This window comes from Temnothorax americanus, unplaced genomic scaffold (assembly GCF_048541705.1).
Source record: "Temnothorax americanus isolate GAGA-0224 unplaced genomic scaffold, ASM4854170v1 Scaffold3, whole genome shotgun sequence".
NCBI lineage: Eukaryota > Metazoa > Arthropoda > Insecta > Hymenoptera > Formicidae > Temnothorax > Temnothorax americanus.
In genome coordinates this window covers 3,824,708-3,845,831 of record NW_027509442.1, presented here as the reverse complement: position 1 = coordinate 3,845,831, position 21,124 = coordinate 3,824,708, and the positions used below count along the sequence as shown (strand labels likewise).

The 21,124-nt window shown below is 36.8% G+C and overlaps 2 protein-coding genes and 1 non-coding gene across 4 annotated transcripts in view; 1 reads left to right on the top strand and 2 right to left on the bottom strand.

The window, feature by feature from the left end:
• Positions 1–21,124, bottom strand: part of LOC143900069 (uncharacterized) — a 219,619-nt gene that overhangs the window by 185,535 nt on the left and 12,960 nt on the right. For both annotated transcript variants that reach the window (XM_077411021.1, XM_077411022.1), the window contains exon 2: positions 9,869–9,889. In XM_077411021.1, coding sequence (XP_077267147.1) covers positions 9,869–9,889 — 21 coding nt within the window. The remainder of the gene's footprint in view (positions 1–9,868; positions 9,890–21,124) is intronic.
• Phlpp (PH domain leucine-rich repeat protein phosphatase) overlaps positions 1–21,124 on the top strand; it is a 69,622-nt gene that overhangs the window by 43,303 nt on the left and 5,195 nt on the right. The window contains exons 6-17 of the mRNA XM_077410994.1: positions 9,180–9,337; positions 9,698–9,844; positions 14,736–14,883; positions 16,092–16,217; positions 16,386–16,539; positions 16,677–16,737; positions 17,101–17,355; positions 17,673–17,882; positions 18,095–18,257; positions 18,908–19,191; positions 19,404–20,246; positions 20,725–20,962. Coding sequence (XP_077267120.1) covers positions 9,180–9,337; positions 9,698–9,844; positions 14,736–14,883; positions 16,092–16,217; positions 16,386–16,539; positions 16,677–16,737; positions 17,101–17,355; positions 17,673–17,882; positions 18,095–18,257; positions 18,908–19,191; positions 19,404–20,246; positions 20,725–20,962 — 2,787 coding nt within the window. The remainder of the gene's footprint in view (positions 1–9,179; positions 9,338–9,697; positions 9,845–14,735; positions 14,884–16,091; positions 16,218–16,385; positions 16,540–16,676; positions 16,738–17,100; positions 17,356–17,672; positions 17,883–18,094; positions 18,258–18,907; positions 19,192–19,403; positions 20,247–20,724; positions 20,963–21,124) is intronic.
• On the bottom strand, positions 15,600–15,720 carry LOC143900693 (U5 spliceosomal RNA). The gene has a single exon (XR_013257856.1). It is a non-coding gene; the product is annotated as a U5 spliceosomal RNA (small nuclear RNA).

Genomic DNA, 21,124 nt, shown 5'->3' with positions numbered 1-21,124 from the left:
ACTATCGCGTCGATAATTGCATATATATGAAAATAAGCATTAGGCAAACTTTGCATAAAATTCATGTCCTCAATATAGATGACAATGATACTCGTAATTCTAACAGCAATACAATCTTCTTATGATAGTTGGTATATCTTCCTAATTGAAAAATTTTCGAATAAACGCTACCATCTTGCTCGTGTGTGCGAATGTTAAATTATCATATTTCTAAATATTTAACTTGTATAAATAAGCATATAATCTCTCAATTTAAATATTCTTTTTCTTAAATCAAAACTTCAAAAGGTACATTCAAATTTGAAGATTCTAATGTCCAAAACTATCTCACAATTAATATTTCCCTGACAATCAGACAAAACGAAATATTCGAGATAAATGTAATCTCTTTCAGCAGGTAAATATACGCTTTTCTAACTGATATAAATATAAAGAAAAAACATTTAATCATCAAATTCAATTCTGAGATTGTAACACTATCTTTTGAGAAACGAAGAAGTTAAACTGAGATAAAAAGGAAGGCTACGTTGATACGGCAGAATCCTGCAGAAATGTAACAGTACGCGGATTTCAATGTCTTTCCCGTCTAACAATAACACTGACATATTAAAAATAAGAATATAAAAATAATATCAGTATTATCAGCAGTAACGTAGAAATAATACAATAATTATAAAAATATTATGGTCTAAAATTAATAAAAAGTAATTTTGAAAATATATAAGATAAATTGTGTCATCAAAATATTTCTTTCAGGCCGAAAATGGTACCCATTTTTTAATAATTTTATAATGTATTACACAAATTACTCCAAGATCTTTTTATGCATTTTTAACAAACAACCATTGTTTTTTAATAATTTATTGACTATTTATTTTACTATTTTTACTATAAAGAATATAACTGTTTCTGTATTTATTGCGTCGCACTTGTTCCAATGAGGCAATTACTCCAAACAATCCACGAAATAGACGAAACAGGCGAGCAACGCAAGCTCATGCACCTCATTTTCTCATCCACACGAATCAAACGAACGGTATCTCGTCACCTTCCTCGTATCCAATTCACCCCCCGCGAGTCCTCCCACACCCGCCTAATCGACCGATCGCCTAGATATCTACCCTCGTCAATTCCTCTCCCGTCCGACTCCCGCCTGCCACGACGCGTTTCCGGCTTTTCCGCGACAAAAACAGACGGCCCGGTACGGCCGGAATGCATTTATCGAACGGTGGAAAAGAATCCTTATCGCGTTATTCAAATATCTTTTCCGCGCACGTTCGATCACGTATATCAAATATCCTTTCCGTATCTCCCTCGCCCGGCGTACCCCGCGTCACTCCTCGCGCGGAATTTCAGATAAAAGGCTCGACGGAGCCTCGGCACAGGTGTAACGTAACGTATCCCCAAGACGCTTCCTATATTTCCACGGATACTTCCAGTTCCTATATCCGAAAACGCGCTCATTCTCTCTCTTTCTCTTTTTCCTTTTCCCCTCTCTCTCCCTCTCCCTCTGTGCCTTTCCCTTTCTCTATTTCTCCTCGTATTCCCTTCGGTTACTCGCCCGTAAATTATCGGGCGACGCGATATCGTCTACTGCGCTCTCTCGCAACCCTTATCTTGCGTCCTCGCTCGCGGGGGTAGTTCTCGAGAGGGAATGAACAACGAAACTCTGGAGCTGGAGTTTATTAGCCTTAACAGCCAGTCATACGAATCATGATAACGTAACGTGATATCGGCGCAATTAGCTTTCCTGCGACTGTAATTGTAACTTAAATAGGGTTCGCACGTGATGCCTGTCATGTGCAAAATCGAGCGATTAGATGACTCGATTCGATTCTAAGAAATATTGCGATACAGTTTATCATATTGGAGAAACCTCTCTGTGCATATGCGTTTCGATTTCTCGTCGATGCGCGATGCGAGGACAGTCGTCGCGCGCGCTATTCGCACGGCGCGGACATTATTTATTTATACAGCTTTCTTTCGCTTCGGATGACTCATTCGAAATAGTCAGAAGCAAACTGAGGAATTTCACCTTAACGAACGACGCGTGTCGCTCGCTGGTGCCCGTTCGAACAATTCGAGATTGGATCGACACGCTCGGCCCACCGTGAAATGCAAAACCGAGGATCTCGCCGGCGTGCTACAGCTGAAAAAAATGATCATTATATAGCGCGAAATTGCAGGTAAAAAAATATACATTCCGAGAATTCGAGACAATTCGTGGCGTTCAACGAAAATTTTGTTCGAAAAATAATCGCAAAACGTTGCGAGATGGAAAACGGCAAATAACTAACTTCACTGTTTGGAATGATGGTTGATGTTGATAAAGTCAGCTAATTTCTTCGGCATGCACAACTTCTCCACCGAGCGCTCAAGAAGTTTAATTGAGGTTTATTTGTCGCGCGGTTTCCTCGCCGCCGATGATGGCGAGAGTTTCGTTGCGAAATCGTTTTACATCATTTGACGACAATTTTCTTTTTCACGCAAAATTTCAAGCTTAGACAGACTTATTTTCAACTTAATTAGTAAATTTTGTACAGATATAAGTCGTTGACGTATTGACGTATTTAAAGATGCTGAAAGACTTAATTGGATTAAGCTATATATTTGCTATTCACCACATCAGCATTTCTAATAGTGGCAGATTTTAACTCTGAATTTTAACTGACTTGACATCACATTTTATAGAAACTCTTATAACTTCGAAATATTACTTAATCAATAACACAAGAATAAAATATGATGTCACGGTATGACGAGGTGGTTCAATCTATATCTCGCTGCGAGAAAATAAGAATTGACGAGAAGGTGGTACAGGCTGAAATCTTATTCAGCTGAACTCTTCTTTCTCTTGGAAGAGACGAAGAAGCGCGGATATATGCGAACCGTTATGTGCATTCCAACGGTACGGGCACGCGAAATTGATCTTCAAATTGGCCATTAGGGAAGTCTTCTGGCCGCATCGCGAAGATTGCGCAATGCGTCCCCGTAATTGAGAATAGAAGAAAGGATAAAACGCGTCGCCAATCTCCCGCGAGGGTTCAACCATGTCGTCGCACCATTACTTTTATTTCGACCGCCATGCATCTACAGTAGAAACGTAATGTTTGAAGTAAATTATATCCTGTTTACGTATGTTCCTAAATTTTTAAAATCTGAAGTTCTTCGAATTAACATTCAGAAACTTTTTTAATCGTTGGACGCTGATAAGTTACAATTTTTAAATTATAACTTAGTAAATTTTTATTTTTATTTTGAATATTTTTATATAATATATTATATTATTATATACATGTGTATAATAAAAATAAAGTTTATTCATGTGTGTGTACGGTCTTTTTATATAAATAACAAAGTACTTACACGTGTAGTTTTTTTAAATTAGACATTTATCTATAATATTTATCTATGATTTTACACTACAATTTTTAATATTTTCTCTTTTCTTCTTCCGAATTTTCTATTGAAATACAATGAGATCGCACATCTTTCTCTCGAGAATTTTTATCTCGTAACTAGACAGAGGTACATCTAGTCAAGTCGAGTATAAGGATTGTCGAGGAAGTCAAGAATTTCCACTCACAAATGTGTTTACGTGTGTTTATGTGCTTCTGTGTGTGTATTTTCCCAGCGGCTAAATGTCAATGTCGGAGCAGCACCTACGTGTTGTCCTTTCGTATAATATCCTGAGGCTGAAACCCGAAGTGTCTAGCAGACGCAAAAATTGCGCAATGCTAAGCACCTGAGCGTGCTCTCTTCCGCTTTACGTGCCGCGGGACACGCGACAAAGTCTCCGCGCGGCTCTTGTCAGTGACGTGCCGGCGGTAGTCGTGAATAATGCTCCGTATCCGGCGAACAGACGGAGACGACGTACCAACTAGACCAGTGTTTCTCGAGCGTCTTTTTTCGACTGACACTCGGGACGACGTTCGGTTTAAGAATTCCGAATCTCTCGCAGGATGCGAACGTATACCTATATAGATATCTCAGATATACGTTTCGCATTTGAATGGACGAGCGTTACTTCGCGATCGTGCTCAACTTCGGAAATTGATGGAATTAAGACGCCCGTTGGAAAAGCGCGATGTTCATCCCGGATGCTGAACGGATATTCCATAAAGTTTTCATTAATCTCGCGGAAGTACGTACTTTCGTAAATTTTCAGTCCGCCTCTTCTTCGTGAGGATTCAAAGCGCGTAATTGCGGAATGTGCATTAATGTTGAGGATTAAATTTGGCAAATTAAATTATGCGAATGATTTTTATAAAATTGTTAACTTTATGAAGAATAGATTACACAGTTGAATTTTTGTTAAAAATTTTTACGGAAAAATTAATTTTAATAATTTTATTAAATGGTGAGTAAAACATTGCGATTTTTATGATATAGGTACCTTATACAACTTCTATAAAACTATGTTTTTTCTCAACTTGAATCGTACGCTAATTATCGAAATAAGTATATCGGGCATTAATTAAAAGTCTAAAACATCAAAGAAACTCTCGCAAGTACGTTTGAACGTCGTTGCCACGTTTACCTTCAGGTACTATCCCGGGAAATTAATCGTTGCATGCGTTGTGCGGTCAGAATTTTTAACCGTCCGAAACCGCACCGATACGCGGTTGCCGATAATCGATTAAGCGCGATTTATCTGACTCAGCGGATGTACCTGTTATTAAACAAACCGGAAACCGTCCCGATCCTATAGCGTTAATTTCGCAGGGACATTAAAAAAGGATCGCGGTTGAGCGAAATTTTGTGAGTGTCAAGAGAAATCGTAAAACTTTTCCCACACATAATAATTTTATCACTTCATATGTGGATTCAATAATTGATGAAGTATTCTGTGCGTCATGTACAAAATTGCAATAAATAATAGTGTATTAAAGATTTGTGTCATGTTGGTTTGTGTCTTTTTATAAATAATATTTTTTATATATAAATAATATTTTTATTTATATTTTTATAAAAGAAATTTATGCTTTTTTAATATATATGTATAACAAATTATGAAATGCTAAATAATGTAAGTTTATTTTATTATTTAGAAACATTCAATTAACACAGCTTATTTCGTAATGTCGATATATCGTTTAACGCAGATTACTGTAATTTAAGATGTATTATCGATCACGAAAATTAACGCGCTATTAAAAGCAACAATCTTAATTATCAACTTTCCCTAATCTACTTTTCGTCCTTAATTCACCTCTTACGTTACTCGTATAATTGCCACGATTGTTCTCTCCGAACGTTTTAGAAGACTCGTTTAACGGTTTACATAATTCACATGATGATGCATTTACTCCGCACGTGTCGAACGGTATACGGTGTTAAGCGAATTCACGTCCGATGCGATAACAGTACTCGCTAATTATATCTCATAATAATTCGTGCGTCACACACACACACACACACACGCACATATACACACGTATACGTTGTACATCGCTGAATCTATTTCACAGCTCATTATTTCCGTGGCGTTCCTGATTGCCCGCGCACCCTTAATCCACACAGATTCTCAGGATTATTTATCTTCGTTACGACTCGTAAGGCTTGACCCTAACTTGAGCGCGCTCTTAAATCAAAAAAGAAGAAAGAAAGAGAAGATAGAAAGTTTTCAACGCTAAAAGAGTGATTGTCGTCAAGAAAAGACCACGTTCCACCCCTCCTCTCTCTCTTTGCAATCTTCTCCGCTGCTATAGTCCTGGATTATCGCGCGGCGGATTATCGCAGCTCGCTTGACGCATCAGTATCGACTGGCCTGAACTTTCTCGGGCACTTTCTCGATTACTTCCCTCGTTAGTCGACGAGTGCATATAACCGAGACACGGAGCTTCTTCTTTCCATTCTTTTTCGCCTTCAACCCCTTCGGTCTCCGCTGCTTTCTATCTCGTTTCCTTCACGGTGCGTGAGCTAAGCGCGTCCGTTAGCTGGAAACTAGAAACGTCGTTTCGTCTCGTTTCCTTCTCAACCCATCGCCGGCGTGTGTCAACCGGCCGTCTTACCCGCGACTTTTTTCACCTTCTTTTCCTCCCGTCCGTTTTCTATATTCTTCGTAGCTTTTTCTCCTCTCTTTTTCTTTCTCCTACTTCTCTTCCTTCTCCTCCTCCTGTACAGAATTCCGAATCGGATGGAAACTCGAGAACGGTCGGCGCGAAGCCGAAGTCGCGATCGGAAAGTAGAATCGATCGATCGGGGTTCCGATGGGAAATTATCGTCGGGAAATTGGTGGAATTGAGACAACGGAAGAAGAGTGGACTTAAATCCGGGATACCACTACGAGGGTGCTGCTGGGAGTTTCGTATAGCTAGTATTAGTCAGAAACGTATCGCTCGAACGAATCTGATCACTTAAAACCCCGATTATTAATGCCTCGAGGGTTCCTGTGAAAAAGAATCGCCTTTAAACTCGTCGAACGTTCGGTTATATAAGACTATGTAGTATATACACGTCTAAAACGTAAATCACTTTCTCTCGGATTTGATGCCGCTAGACCGGAAATTAATCATCATGCGACGATCGTGCTCGCTCACGCGACTCGAGCTCCTTCCCGCGACATGGTATCGCTCTCTTTTCTTCGTACTTAATCCCATTTTCCCCTTCATCAACAGTGGCACTTCCTCTAATGGCGTCCCGAGAAAAAGATACTCAATTATTATGGTAAAGCTACATTATATATTACGCCGACAAGAAATTTTATTCTACGAATCCCTCCATAAAGTTAAGAAGCTGCCGAGCTTTAAAAATCTATCAAGTTCAAGACGATAATTATTAATGAGCAAGCTCTCTGTGTATACTCTTAGCCCAATGACAAAAATTATTAGCTAAAAAGAAGACAACGTGTTAATTCCTATGTGTGTGGGGAGGGGGGAGAAGAAACGTATAAAAATATAAAATAAAATTCTCCGGTCAAATTCGTTTTTTCCACAAAAATAACAAGCCACATTTTTTAGGTTTTGAAAAATCGAGATAGAATTCGACACGACACAATTGAAATCAATCTGATTTGGAGAAATTATCGATCTGAATTTAAATATAACTTTGTTCTAATCTATAAATCGAAATGTTCTTTCTCTTTTAGCTTTTATTTTTTCGTTAAATTTAATAATATGGAATTATTTACGTTATTTTTTTGTTGTGGTTTGATTTGGTGCGCGACGTTCTGCTTTCTAATGATACCGGTAGCGATTTTTCCGTCGTATTGTTTTAGGGATGTCGGCGCGCGATCGCGAACGAATCTAACGCCGATAAGAAAGCTATGACTGACGTCTTCATTGTTCGGCTGAAAATCCGCCGCGGACAATGAGAGACTATTCGTAGCCGGGGCAACGAGCAGAACAATACTTGTCGACACAAATATTGCTCGTGCACCGCCGCTACTTTACGTTGGTTTCTTACAATGAAGTTCAGCAAGGCTGAATGCATTATAATCTTTGGGTTACTCGACGATAAAATGGTCCAAATCGAGTCACAAAGAGCGTATAAAAAACGAAACGCAAACGTAGAATAAATTATTGCGAATATTAAAAACAAAAATAAAACAAATAAATTGTTTGATTAAATTTAAAGAAATTATTGGAAAGGAAATTTTATTTTTACGATATTTGTTTATTTTTATATTGATTTTATTTGCATTTAAAACAAAAATATATAAATAAAATATAATTTAATTATTCTTTAATCATTTATTCGTATGCTATTATAAAAATTTTATTTTTAAAAAGTCAGTCTATAATTTATTGATTGACCTCAAAATTATGGAATTCTGAGAACGTGAGATGATTGTATAGACACAATATATTATCACGCATGTATAATGTATTAACATCCGCACACAAATGAGTAATAAAAGAAAATGATTAATAAAAGAAAAATTTATAAAAATATATCTCCTGTTACAGGCACACATGAACATGTATAACTCCGCGTAAAATTGTTTTATTTTATTGCGCGTATCATATGTCACTCTATTTTTAAATTTGTGAGCTGTCCATATTTGTACGCGATTCAATATTTGCCGCCTGTCGATTGCCGTTTTGTAATTTCGAATGCACAACCTTCGGAAGGACAAATCGAAACGACGTGACGAAATTACAACGTTAAAATTCGTTCGCCTGTTTCGTTCGAACGCCTGCTTCGACGATTGCGATACTCTCTATGTCTGATTAATCATCACGCCGCGTACGGATATTGTTAAATTATAATTGACTCATTTTATTATGCGATCTCTCTCTCTCTCTCTCTCTCTCTCTCTCTCTCTCTCTCTCTCTCTCTCTCTCTCTCTCTCTCTCTCTCTCTCTCTCTCTCTCTCTCTCTCTCTCTCTCTCTCTCTCTCTCTCTTTCGTCTATAGGTACGCTAACGAATCGATTGATCTGAGCGAAACTATTGAAATTATTATGTACGAAGAATCACAACAGAACGGAACGTAGCTCATTGAAATCGACATTAATTAAGATAACGCAATTTGCAATTTTAAAGGATCGACGTGCGTGTGTGACGAAATGCAGCAATGTAAAATTAAGTGTTATAATGCAAGGGGCAAAAACAAAATTCCAACATCCTCGTGAACAAATTTTTTAATAGGCTGTTACACTCTGCGAAGTGAACTATGTGGCTTACACGTCGAACGATGATTACGTCAAAGTGAACTGTGGATTTTAATTAAATCGTGCGCGCGCGCTCAATGCGAAACGTGTGTGCTCGCTCAAGAATGTGCGGCGGTTCGGAAGATGGTGCGTGTCGGAGATTTGATTGCTATTATGGAGGAGTGTGACTTTAACGGAGACGACACCATAGATACGGACTCCTTGGAGTTCGAGGTAAACGCGGCACACATAGTTTTACAGTTTATGAAAACCGTAATAATAAAATCTACCTACGCAATAATAATCCATCCGACGGCGATCACTTTCTCTATTTGCTTACAATAAATTAATCTTACTTGCGAAATGGAAATCTTGTAACGTAATGAAATTATCTTAATATTGCGTCATATATTTCTTAATCAAGTTATATCAAAGATTTCTCGTAAGAAGATATTTTTCAGATAATCTTACTTATTGATATTAACGTATGTTTATATATAATATTATTTATTTTATTTATATCGTATTATATATATATATATTTGTAATATTAATGTATCACATTGTCTTCCATGTTTTTAAAGGCTACGCAGTTGCCGACATGCCCCAAAAAGTTGGACTTGTGCAAGGCAGGCTTATCAAGGGTCCCCGACAGCGCGATTGCTTTCCCAGCAATAGAGGAGCTCGCATTAGGATGCAACCAGTTCACTAACGTTGATAACAATCTGAAGCTTCTGCACAGGTACACTTTCTACATCCACATTAATAATACAAAAAAACTTATTTGGTTCTTCCATTCGGTTTTCATGACTTCTGATTTTCTCCGATCATTGCGCGATTAAAAAAAAAGTTAAGTAGTGGCCGAATACCCTCCGACTTTAATTTAATTTAGAGATTAATAAGAAAAAGAACCGATAAGAAAGACAAAAGGAGAAATTAAATTAATTCTTGCGGAATATCGAGAGTAATTAGAACGCGGATGGATTAACCCTCTTCTTTGATAAGAGTAATGAAAAGCGTATGAGTATCCGCACAAACGCGGCGAGACTGGAGGGAAACTTTAATTGGTAGTTAATTCGTAACTCACCATTCCTCTACACAGGTTTCCCAAACTTCATGCCGTCCATCTGGAGAGCAACGATCTCCACAGAGTCCCGAGGGAACTGCTGGAGCTGCCCGCGCTGACCTACCTTAATCTCTCGGACAACAAGATCGAGATAATTCCAACTGATATCTGCCGGTTGATCAAGTACGTGTATAACTTTATACTTACGTCTTTATCTACCTGTTTTGCCTGTAACAAAAATAGATTAAATTAATAATCCCCGCTTAAATGGAAGAGATCTTCTCGCTTGTTTGTTCTCAATTATCAGAAGAGATTGATGCTTATCAGACATGCATAGCAGATATCTGTAAGATCTTTTTATCTGTGTTATATCACTTGTTTCTTATTTAAGTAGACTTTGATTAAAGCATTGTGATCGATCGTGTTTTTTATCCTAGAGAGTGTTATAAGAAAACATGCTCGTGATAATCGGCTCCTTAAGAATCCTGACTCGTTTCTTTCCAATTATTTCTTTATTAGCGGTCACTGCAACGGGATATCTATTTTATTACTCATTGTCAGCATGGAGGGTTGTATGCATTAATGTGCACGTGGTTAAATTTTCCCTTCGTATAACCTGATTTATGCGCGTCGATCTACGAGTACAATTAATTACCAACACATTAATCACGCGCGCTATTGTCGATCAGCGCTGATAACGGGCTCGTGTGGAAAATCAACGCGCGTGATAATGATCGAATAGTGCTGTTAATTCTCCGGTTTCCCGAAAAACTTGCGACGACTGCCGATATTAGAACTCGAGAAACATATAATATCGATTATTGAAAATTGTACAATACATCAAAATGATTTTAGTTCTTCCGTTCTCCGCAAATGGAGAGTCATGTATTAAATAATTAAAGTATTGTATAGCCAAAATGTATAAATTTCTTTGAAAATGAGTTCTAAATGTGTCCACTATAGTCATTGTTCTCTCAATTTATCAAACAAATTTTTAATCATTAAACAAAAATAAAAATAATTAAATAATAATTAGTTGCACGATAACATAAATACAATTTTTCTTCTTCGTGTTACATTCTTTGTCTAATTTATAAGACTATGTGTAATCTGTGCTTTAGAATACTTTGCATCATTGAGTTCGAGATATTATAAAGATCTCACGAAGAAATGATAAGTTTCTTAGTTTCGCGCAACTTTAGACAACGCAAAAATTTGATTTTGCGAGGGGGGAGCGCACAATCGAGACGCAGATTACGTAAAGTTTCTCGAAAACCGCTTTCCACCGACCGGAAATGAGGATGCCGAGGGGGGAGGAACTACGGGGTGTGAACACGACGATGTCGCTGCACGCGCGCACACACGCATGGAAGGTAAAAGTGCTTCTCGCACAGGTTCGTCGGTGAGCCCAAAGACGAATTTAGTCTTGATGATCATTACGGATAGGAGACACCCCTTTCTGCCCCTCACCCACTTTTCCAAGATGGTTATTTAGATAAACGAAAATCTCCGTTCAACCGCCATCAGGGGCATAATCGACGCAAGTTAATGTAGCTTTAGTGCATCCCTGACATCTTTTTCTAAATCTAAACAGAATCTACACAATGTTAGAAGATATATCTGATGTCTACGATATTCCTTATCTAAATTCTGAAATATTATTTTTATTTTCCTCAATAACGCCAAGCAATTTTCAATTTATTTTGCAAAGAAACAAGCGGACTGCGTCTCTGATTGAATCCACGTGTTTCTACATCTCGCGTTTCTACATTTGATTGAATCCACGCCTGCTCTTCCCAAATATTTCCATTTTCTAGAAATATAATTTCATAGACATCGTAAAATTAAAAAAAAAACCAAACTACGTAAACACAAAGAATTTTATTTGCCTAGTTAATATATTAGTATTACTAGAAATTACGAAGACGATAATATATGAAATTTTATGCTTGTTTTTCTCTCGAAACGGGTCTTCACGCGCCGATGCTTTCGATTACGAACCACAGCGGCGTGGCGCAGTGTATTTCTGGAAATTTACGTTCGTTTAAAAGTACGAGGGTCTCGCGAGATCTAATTATCCGGGATGAAACACTCGCCAGGCCAGACATAAGTTTCATAGACATTCACCTCTTCTTGGCTCGCGTGCGCCGGTTTCCACCTGAGCCTCGCCGTCTCGCGCCACTGCCTCGACTTACGACTACTGCACGGTGTTGCCTAACCCCGTTCCACCGCAGAAAGAGTCGGGGCACTTTAAGGCAATTTTGCATGATTCACTTTCGACGATCGTGTCAAACGAAGCGCCCAAAAACGAGAGAAAACCGAATCTGAATTTAAGATTATACGGCTATAGCGCGATAACGCGAGTGCTTCCGTCGTTCCGGGCACAGTTGACCCAGATATGCGAGAACAAAAGGTTCTCAAATAAAGGACCTTGCGACGAGGATCATAGAGACTTGGATCTTTATAGGTTTTCTCGCGTATAATTAAATTCGCTTTTCATTTAAATACACTCGCTGATAACGCAGTTAATTCCCTTGTGCTAAAATCGTCTCGCTATTCATACAATATAATAATGGCGTTATTACGTCGGCTTTTGAACAATTTGAATATCCAAAATAGTTCTGTATAATTAAGCGTATTGAAGCACAAATATTCTTGAAATTATCCTGATGCGTCCCGGAATATTCAGGCGGATTTCGAAGGATGGGCATTCGTGTCGCCCACATATACCGCGCATTATGCTTTAAACGGCATAATTTGGCGACGTTATTCACGCGGAATTAAGGTATTATATGTAACAAGGATTTCACCGGCTACGCCGGCCATCGCTGATGTACTTACGGTCTAAGCCACGGCGCATTATCGCTCGGTCCCGCTTCGTACACCGCGGCAGACAATTTCTGTTCTGTTACATCAGAGTGGTCAGCCAACCCATCCTCGGTCTTGCCCTCCCTCTTCTTCCCTCGCCACAAGACGGTATCCTCAAGAGGAATAAGTTCGCCTTTCAACCGACCTCTTTAGTCCTCGGAAGAGCCGCCGCGAGTGTGCATCTCCGGCCGCGAAAATCGTGCCGCGAAAAGCCGCGGAGATCGCTTCCGAGTCGCCGCCGGAAATCCCGCGTGGTCGAGGAGATGGTCGGCGAAACTTTTCAGTCGATTAAACTCCTTAAAGTCCGCGCACGTCCGTGGGATCAGTGTTAAAAATTGGATCGTTGTGTCGTGAAAAATCTCAAATCTGCGGAAATTTAGGTTTCACCACGCAGGATACTTTATACGCGTTCGATGATGAAAGTTTTTTGCATGTGTGGCGCACGATTTGCAATTTACAAAATTCGCCTCGTAAAGTGACAATATCGTTCGCAGCGAGGACGTAATGTCCTTTACAGTGAGTCAAGATGTTCCAGGACTTTGCGGCATTCGGAGAGATAACGTAATATTGGGAAAAAATCGTTAATATTGAGGGATTTTTAACATCTATACAGTATAGCGTTGTGTCTTTATATAACTTTATTCAATATAAACAATTCTACAAAATAAAACATTATAAAAACTAACGTAATAAAACAAATCATGCCAGATACTTGTGGCGAAAAGTTTTAACATCTAAATATTTCTCTACGCATGTACGATATATTATGAAAACGACAATAGAAGAAAAGAATTCACAAAAATGAAATCTGTGGAATACGTATAAAACGAGTATATTCTTCGAACAATATTGCTTGATAACAATCATATCTACCGAGCGTACCGAAGAAAGTACTTCGGTACTTGAACACTGCCTCGCTCTTGAGTGAATGTGTGCGCAGCAACATCGCAAAGCAAGAAGTGCCAAACCAGGTGAGAAATAACGAGTGCACATTCTAAAATAAAGCGGCGATATAGACGCTGTTAATATCACGATTACATATTTACGATCTGCCACAATCAATATTTATAACGTTTTAATTTTTTTGCACCGTATTTTTATTCGTAATCTCTGCAATTATTATTTTTTTAATTATTGTCGGTGCTATTTATTGTTAACTTTATACACAGAAATATTTAAAATATTTTGCAATCGTGAATATTCATTTAAACCTTTTCGAAATATTTGTCAGTTCAATATTCCTGTACTTTCTCCTTTTTATATTACTAAGGAGATACGATGTTTTAAGTATTCCTTTAAAACTTTTTTAATTTGTGAAGTTCTTGAATTTTAAATTGCATATATATCGCGAAAACTATTAATATCTTCACGTTTTTTTGAAGGATCAATTACAAACTGACTTAATGATTAAAGGTATATTAAACAAAAAGAACATGCAAAAAATTTTGTTGAGGTATATTATATATACTTAATTAGGTCTCAACAACAAAATAAAAATTTTAAATTTTATGCCAGATTAAACGTGTTTATTGATAAGAACCGCTACTTCTCTTTGATGGCAAAAATCGAAAGTCTGTCCGATGACACAGATGCTTACTGCAACGAAGGTTTTCACTATAATTCGAAACTTTCTACTCAAGTGCACATCCTGTGGGCGGCTCGCTCGTTTAGGTTCACCGACTCGCGTGTCCGAAGCTTCGGGATACGATTCACAGTAGCTAAAAAAACTACACTGCTATACTACGTCGCAAAAACTATAATTTACAAACGAACTCTTCCAGATACAAATTCTTCCTTTATCAGTATCTTAATAAAAAATTATCAAGAATTCTCTAGAAATAATTGATCAAACTATCCTGCGAAAAATAAACGAGTCGAAAACTTGCCTTTTTCAATTAATTTATATTTTTCATTTGTAATAAATTTTTTATACGGTATATCAAAATTTTATAATTCATATAGTACCAAAAATAAAAATACATTAATTATAAGGGAAATAAATAAACGAACTTAATGTTAGTTAAATATGAGAAGAACATAAATGAAGCGTACACGTTAACTTAAAGTCAAGTTGGGTCCTTTGGTTCTTAAATAAATAATAACTGAGAGTTATACTAAAAATATTAACTTTTAATAACACTTGAGTCTGTTAATTTCTTCGATGTAATCTTTACTTATTAAACATAACATCATCACTATGTTTCAGTTTGAAAGAACTGATCCTTGACCGTAATGCCATCAAGAACCTACCGGATGAAGTGACACGGCTGAGAAACCTGAGGAATATTTCCCTTGTCGGAAATTTACTCAACACCGTACCATCCTTTTTCAACATGCGAGCTCTCACTCTGACAGTAAGTTAGACTATCTTCCATAGCGTAATAAATAGTTAATAATAAATGAGAGACGCTTAATGTGCCAAGAACTCTTTATGTGATCTATAAGTTGATAAGAATTGTACGAGGCAAGATGTAAATTGATAAGTTACTTTTGACAAAAATTCAAGACATGTTTCTTTAGAATTTTGTATATCGTGTAACACTGAACACGTTTGAAAGAAAACGTCTGTAAATTAAAATGTATTGGGTGCATACAAAAATATTATGAATCCTAGATCACGGATGTCTGAAATAGATTTGATGTTGAATAGATAGATTATAAAGCGATAAAGTTTATTAAACTTCTAGTAAAAGTAATACTATTGTAAGCTTCTAGTACGTGAATTCTAAGCTGCTTTTATTGATTTGCTCAATTCGTCCTTGAACCTTATAGCTTAGCGTGAATTAACTATTCACACGAGTCTGACACATAAACATTTCATTACTGAGTACTGACTATACCTATTATTGATTATACATGCTACGACAAAAATGTGTTTTACTTGTAATATTGTGTCGCTTTATTCGCACATTTTTGTCATGGCAATTTGGATAAAAATATCCAAAAGATTTTTATTACATTGTTGTTAATATCTTTTAACTACTCAACTCCTATTAAATCTTTACGGTTAAGATAGCTTGTAATAGAATTAGCTATATATCTTCCTAGATTTAATTTTGGATTAATTTATGACCCAGTTTGCACCGGGTACTAAAAAAAATTGTTATAGACTCATCAAGTTGCTCCCCTCCACGGAAATCTTTAGTAAAAGGCGAAAGATTTATGCGTGTATTGAAGGGAAGCCAGAGTATCAAGCCCAACTTATAACACTCCTTATATACACAAGAAACCGAATTTTACTTACGAGAAACTGTCTAACCGAATGGACCTCTTTCGGCCACATTTACAACTAACACAGCATCCAATCCCTTACAGTCCTTACTGAGTCCTTACATGTGTATATGCATAGGCTTTTAAAATAAGTTTTTAATCACAAAAGCAAATATTCTTGTTTAATAAAATTTAAAACAAGGAGAAAAAGATATTGCTGAAGTTTTTCTGTACATTTGTTTATTAATTAATTATTAGCTTTTTTAAAGATAGCAAAATTTGGATTCTTTGAATTTTACAAATTATAGCTTCGCAAACTTTTTCAAATTTTTATTTTTATGATAATTCACAGGAAGTTCTGTCGAAGACAGATCACGGAAAATCTTACAAGGATGAGAAAACTAATCATAGCAATTTGCACAAGATTAATCTGAGGAACAATCAGCTGAAGGGAAACATAATTTTGGGAAATTACGGTGTAAGTTTATAATTACTAAATTTTTATTGTTTTATTTTCATATGATTTTTTGTTTTTTTTTCTAATTTACTAATTTATAAATAAAGCGCTTTTTTGAAAAAAGTAGGGTTAAGAAATAATTAATGTTAACTTGACATTTATTTTCTTTTTCTCTTTTTGCGTACAAAGAATCTGACGCATCTGGACGTGAGCGAAAATAGCATTGAAAAATTGGACATCAGTGCTTTGCAAGAATTGAGAAGCGTACGCTGCGGACGAAATCATTTAACGGAATTAACCCTTTGCGGCCGAAATCTTGTATCACTTATCGCTGGAAACAATAGTGAGTGTAGAATTTCATATACATTGTGCCGTAAATATGTACATGTATTTTTTATTGATTGTTTAATTTTAATATATCGAGAAAGAACAAGTAAAGGCATTAAATTAGAATCAAAATAATTATTTCTTTTTTTATAGAATTGAAGAAACTAACTGTCGAACCTGTGCCAACTAATTTGGAGCATCTGGATGTCTCCTAGTGAGTGAATGCAATATATATCAACATTAAATCCAAAATTTATGAAATATTATTAACTAATCTTAAAAATTATTAATCGCTCCATGAAACTTTATCTTGAATCTATTTTGTATATTTTTAAGTTCTCTTTATTTTTTATATTTTTTATTCGAGTACTTTAGCTGCTTTAGACTAAAGACGAAAGTATCTAAAGATGACCTGCAATTTATTTAATACGCGCTGTTTAATAGCAATTAAATACATTTTAGCAAGTCATTTAATATGTCATTTAATAATATATTAGTAGATTTTAGAATGTTTTTTTATTATTTATTCTATTTTTATTTTACGTGAAACCTGTATTTGTTTTTTTACTTCTCTCAGCAACAATTTAGACGCGTTACCGGAATGGACGACTGAACTGCCAGCATTGCGCGTCCTTTTCGCATCGCACAACGCTCTCACGGCTCTCCCGGACAGGTTGTTGTCGCAACCCTCGAGACTGGAAGTTCTCCATCTGCCTCACAACCGACTACAAGCCCTACCACCACCCAGGAGACCATTGAATATCGTCCATTTAACACTTCAGGGCAACATGTTGACCACGTTGCCAACCAGTTTTTTCGCGAACACCGAAAAGTAAGACAGACCATATAGTTTCATATATATATATATATATATATATATATATATATATATATATATATATATATAATTCAAATTTCGCTGATAAATACATCCATATTTGCGTTTTAAAATTGTGACAAAAACACAATAATAATAGTAATATATCTTATATATTATTTATATATGCAATAATTAATCACATTATCAAATCTGCAGAAAGATGTTCTCAAAACACATATTTAACCGTCGGAAAAGAGTTACGGAATGGAGTTACTTTCATCGTAAATATTTTGCTCGCAATAGAGTTTAGACTTCGAACTCCTTTCCAGGATGAAAGTTTTAAACCTCTCCAACAATCGGCTCTCCGAACTTCCGTATCGCGAAGAGGCCGGCAAAACTCATCAGGGATCGCACACCTTGGAAAAATTATATGTCACGGCAAATTGTCTGACCGATACCGCTCTAGATGCTCTCGCCAAGTTTACGTCTTTGAGAGTTCTTCATATCGCTTACAACACCCTGGACACGCTTCCGGAAAGGTGAGCCTATTCTTCTTTGTAAAGGATACGGGGAAAAACAACGATAATTCTATATCGGCTATCAGATAACAAAAATAACGGACGCAAGATACGTATATATAAAAAAAAAGATATTTCAGCAAACTAAAAGTGCTATTCGAGTATTGATATGGATAAGATATTCGAAATAATTTTATGACGTTTATCATTAAAATTGATGCGAAATTCTGCAGTTGCATAGCTGCGTGGGGCGATCTGGAAGAACTGGTGTTGTCCGGAAACCGATTGCAGTATCTTCCGGACAACGTGGCAAATCTACGACATTTGCGCGTGCTGCGTGTGCATTCTAATCGGCTATTAACGTGTCCCACCTTCAGTAGAACAACGTCCTTGAAGGTAAGATTCTAAATACAAGGCGCACGAATGTCATTTGTATCAAATAATTTGCATAAGTAAGGCGCGACTGATTGCAATCCAAACTTTTATTATATTCTTTTATTGATTCTTAAAAATATTAGTTAATTCTATTTATATATATAGAGTTGACTTGAGACAAGCGGAAAATTGCAGTAATTAGTTTTTTGAAACTTTATTAAATATAGATACAAAATATATAGATAAGTAAAGAATATATATAAGTATATTTTATAAAAATGCATAAAAGCTGAAAATCAAGCTAAAATAGAAATATGTGAAATTTTTTAATATTTTTTTCTCTTTTTTTCTCCATTTTTTGTAGCTTTGTTTTATTATTTAAATCATAAAAAATTGCATTTATTTATAACTGAATTTATTATTATATATAATATCAAGGTCTTATTTCGTGAGATATATTTTTGTTATCACAGAACAATTTTGATAGAATAATTCTGTAATAACGTATAAATATACTTTATAAAACTACAATATTTGGAAAGTGACTGATTTTATAAATAACATGTGTCAACGTAGAAAAATATAAATATAAAGGGCAATAAAAAATATTAATAGATAATACATATAGCTAAATAATAAAAGCATAACAATGAAATATTTATTTCGTCCAGGTGCTGGACATGGCGCACAATCAATTGGACAGGGTAAATCTGGCCATGTTAGTACCACCGCAATTGCAATTTCTCGATATATCCTGCAACTCTCGACTGCACGTGGATCCGCGACAATTCCAAGACTACCGATCCCAAAGACCGATATCATTGGTGGATGTGTCTGGACAGAACAGACCCAGTCTGCCATCTCATCCGCATCAACAAGAAATCGTTGCGGCGGAAAAGAATACCGAACAACCATGGCGATTGGGTTTCTCGGAAACTGCCGGTTCGCGTGAAAAGTAGGATTATTTATTTATATGTATTTATTCCCTCAAGATAGATAAATTGCAAAGGATAAATAGATAAAGAGACACTATTTACACTTATTGAAAGAAATTTATTTTTACAAAAAGTATCACAATACTACTTATTTTCTGCGAAGCAAACTACTCTATATTAAATTGTGCATTTCGACAAGCTGGAAATCTCATATTTGCACGTATTTCCCAAGGCTATACATTTCCCAAGTGCGAATGCCGTCCTTTTGTAACATCGAGGGTCTGTTCGGCATATTCGACGGTGGTTCCAACCAGGAGGCACCTAGCGCCCTTCAAGAAATGATCCCTCGTCTCTTGCTGGAAGAACGAACGATCCGAGAAACATCAAAGGAATATTTGAAATACACCTTGCTGTCGGCACATAGGGAGCTCAAAGAAAAGGGCCAAAAGTACGGCGTAGACGCAACTCTGGTTCACGTAGTAAAACTGCCGTCGCAGCAAGGATATCCAAAATCCTCGACCAAATATTCTCTGAAAGTGGCTTCTACCGGAGAGGCCAAAGCTGTCCTCTGTCGAGCCGCGGGTCCCTTGACCTTTGCCAAGTTGAAGAAGGCTCAGACAGTTAAGAACCAACTTGGCAATGCTGCCATGTTTCCATTAGTGCTGCCTGATCCGATATACGAGGAAGTAACACTGGACGACGACGATGAGTTTGTCATAGTGGCTAATCGGAGATTATGGGAGGTCCTGAGTGTCCAGGAGGCTGTGAGGGAGGCTAGAGCCGAGGCCAGTCCTGTTCTGGCTGCCAAAAGGCTTCAGGATCTGGCGCAGGCTTACGGCGCGGAGGACAATTTGAGTATCATCGTCGTCCGATTGGCAGGACCGAGTCCGGGCGACATGGATCAGCTCATGCGTGAGCTCAGACATGCCGTTGGTAAAAACAGAAGCCAAAACGATAGCGTGTGTCCTTGTCCTTGTTGCGTGCCGCCAGCGGCACATAAGCCACCGGCTGCCTGCTGCTGTCACGCGAACGAAGGCTATTATCTTAATGGCGTGTTGAAGAATATTGTAGGCAGGTAAGGGAAATACATATGCTGTTCCAAATTACGATGAAAGATAAATTGATATCATGAATTTGTACATTGAAACATCTAATAATAAGATAAAGCAATATTTATACAAAAAAATCAATATTTATACCTTCAAATTTTCTGATAATTAATTATATATTCTATATTCTATAATTCTATATATTCTAAGTCTAAGCATTTAAATAATCTTTTTTTTTATCTTGAAAGAAATTTTGCCTTACACATTTTTATTGCACAACAATACGTCAATTAAAAAGTATCGATTAGTTAAAATTAAGATCTTAATTTTTGAAATTATTACAATTATCTCCTTTATCAGAAGTTCAAATTTCTTCTTGTTCTTTTGACAAAAAATTATGTATGTAATTTTTTTTTACTAGAACAATTGAGAACTGAGAATTTAATTATTTCTAAAGAAAAGTTCCGATATATTGCTATAAAATTTATTTCATGGCATTTGCAGATCCAATAAGGTACACGGTTCCGGAAGGTACTTCAAGAACTCCAGATCGACGCAGGAGAACGAAAGTCCTCCATACAGAGACGACCGCAGTTCGCCAAGTGGGCAGTCCGATCAAGCCAGTGACAGCACTTTCAAGTCTCGTCATCCATCCGGAAGGATGTGGTCCGGAAGTGCGGCTGCCAGGGCGACAAATAAGGCTCATCAGAGTGTTCTCATGCAGGAAAATGGTCTTCGAAAAGTAAGTCGAGCGTCTTTGTTGATACTCTTGTGCGAAAAAATATTTTTACAAAATCGTACGTTGGCAAAAAATGCTAAGGTGGTCTTACTTTTTATTGAGGCAGCAAATGCAGCAATAAAATTGGTGACAGTTTAATTATTTTATGTTCAATCAAATATACAC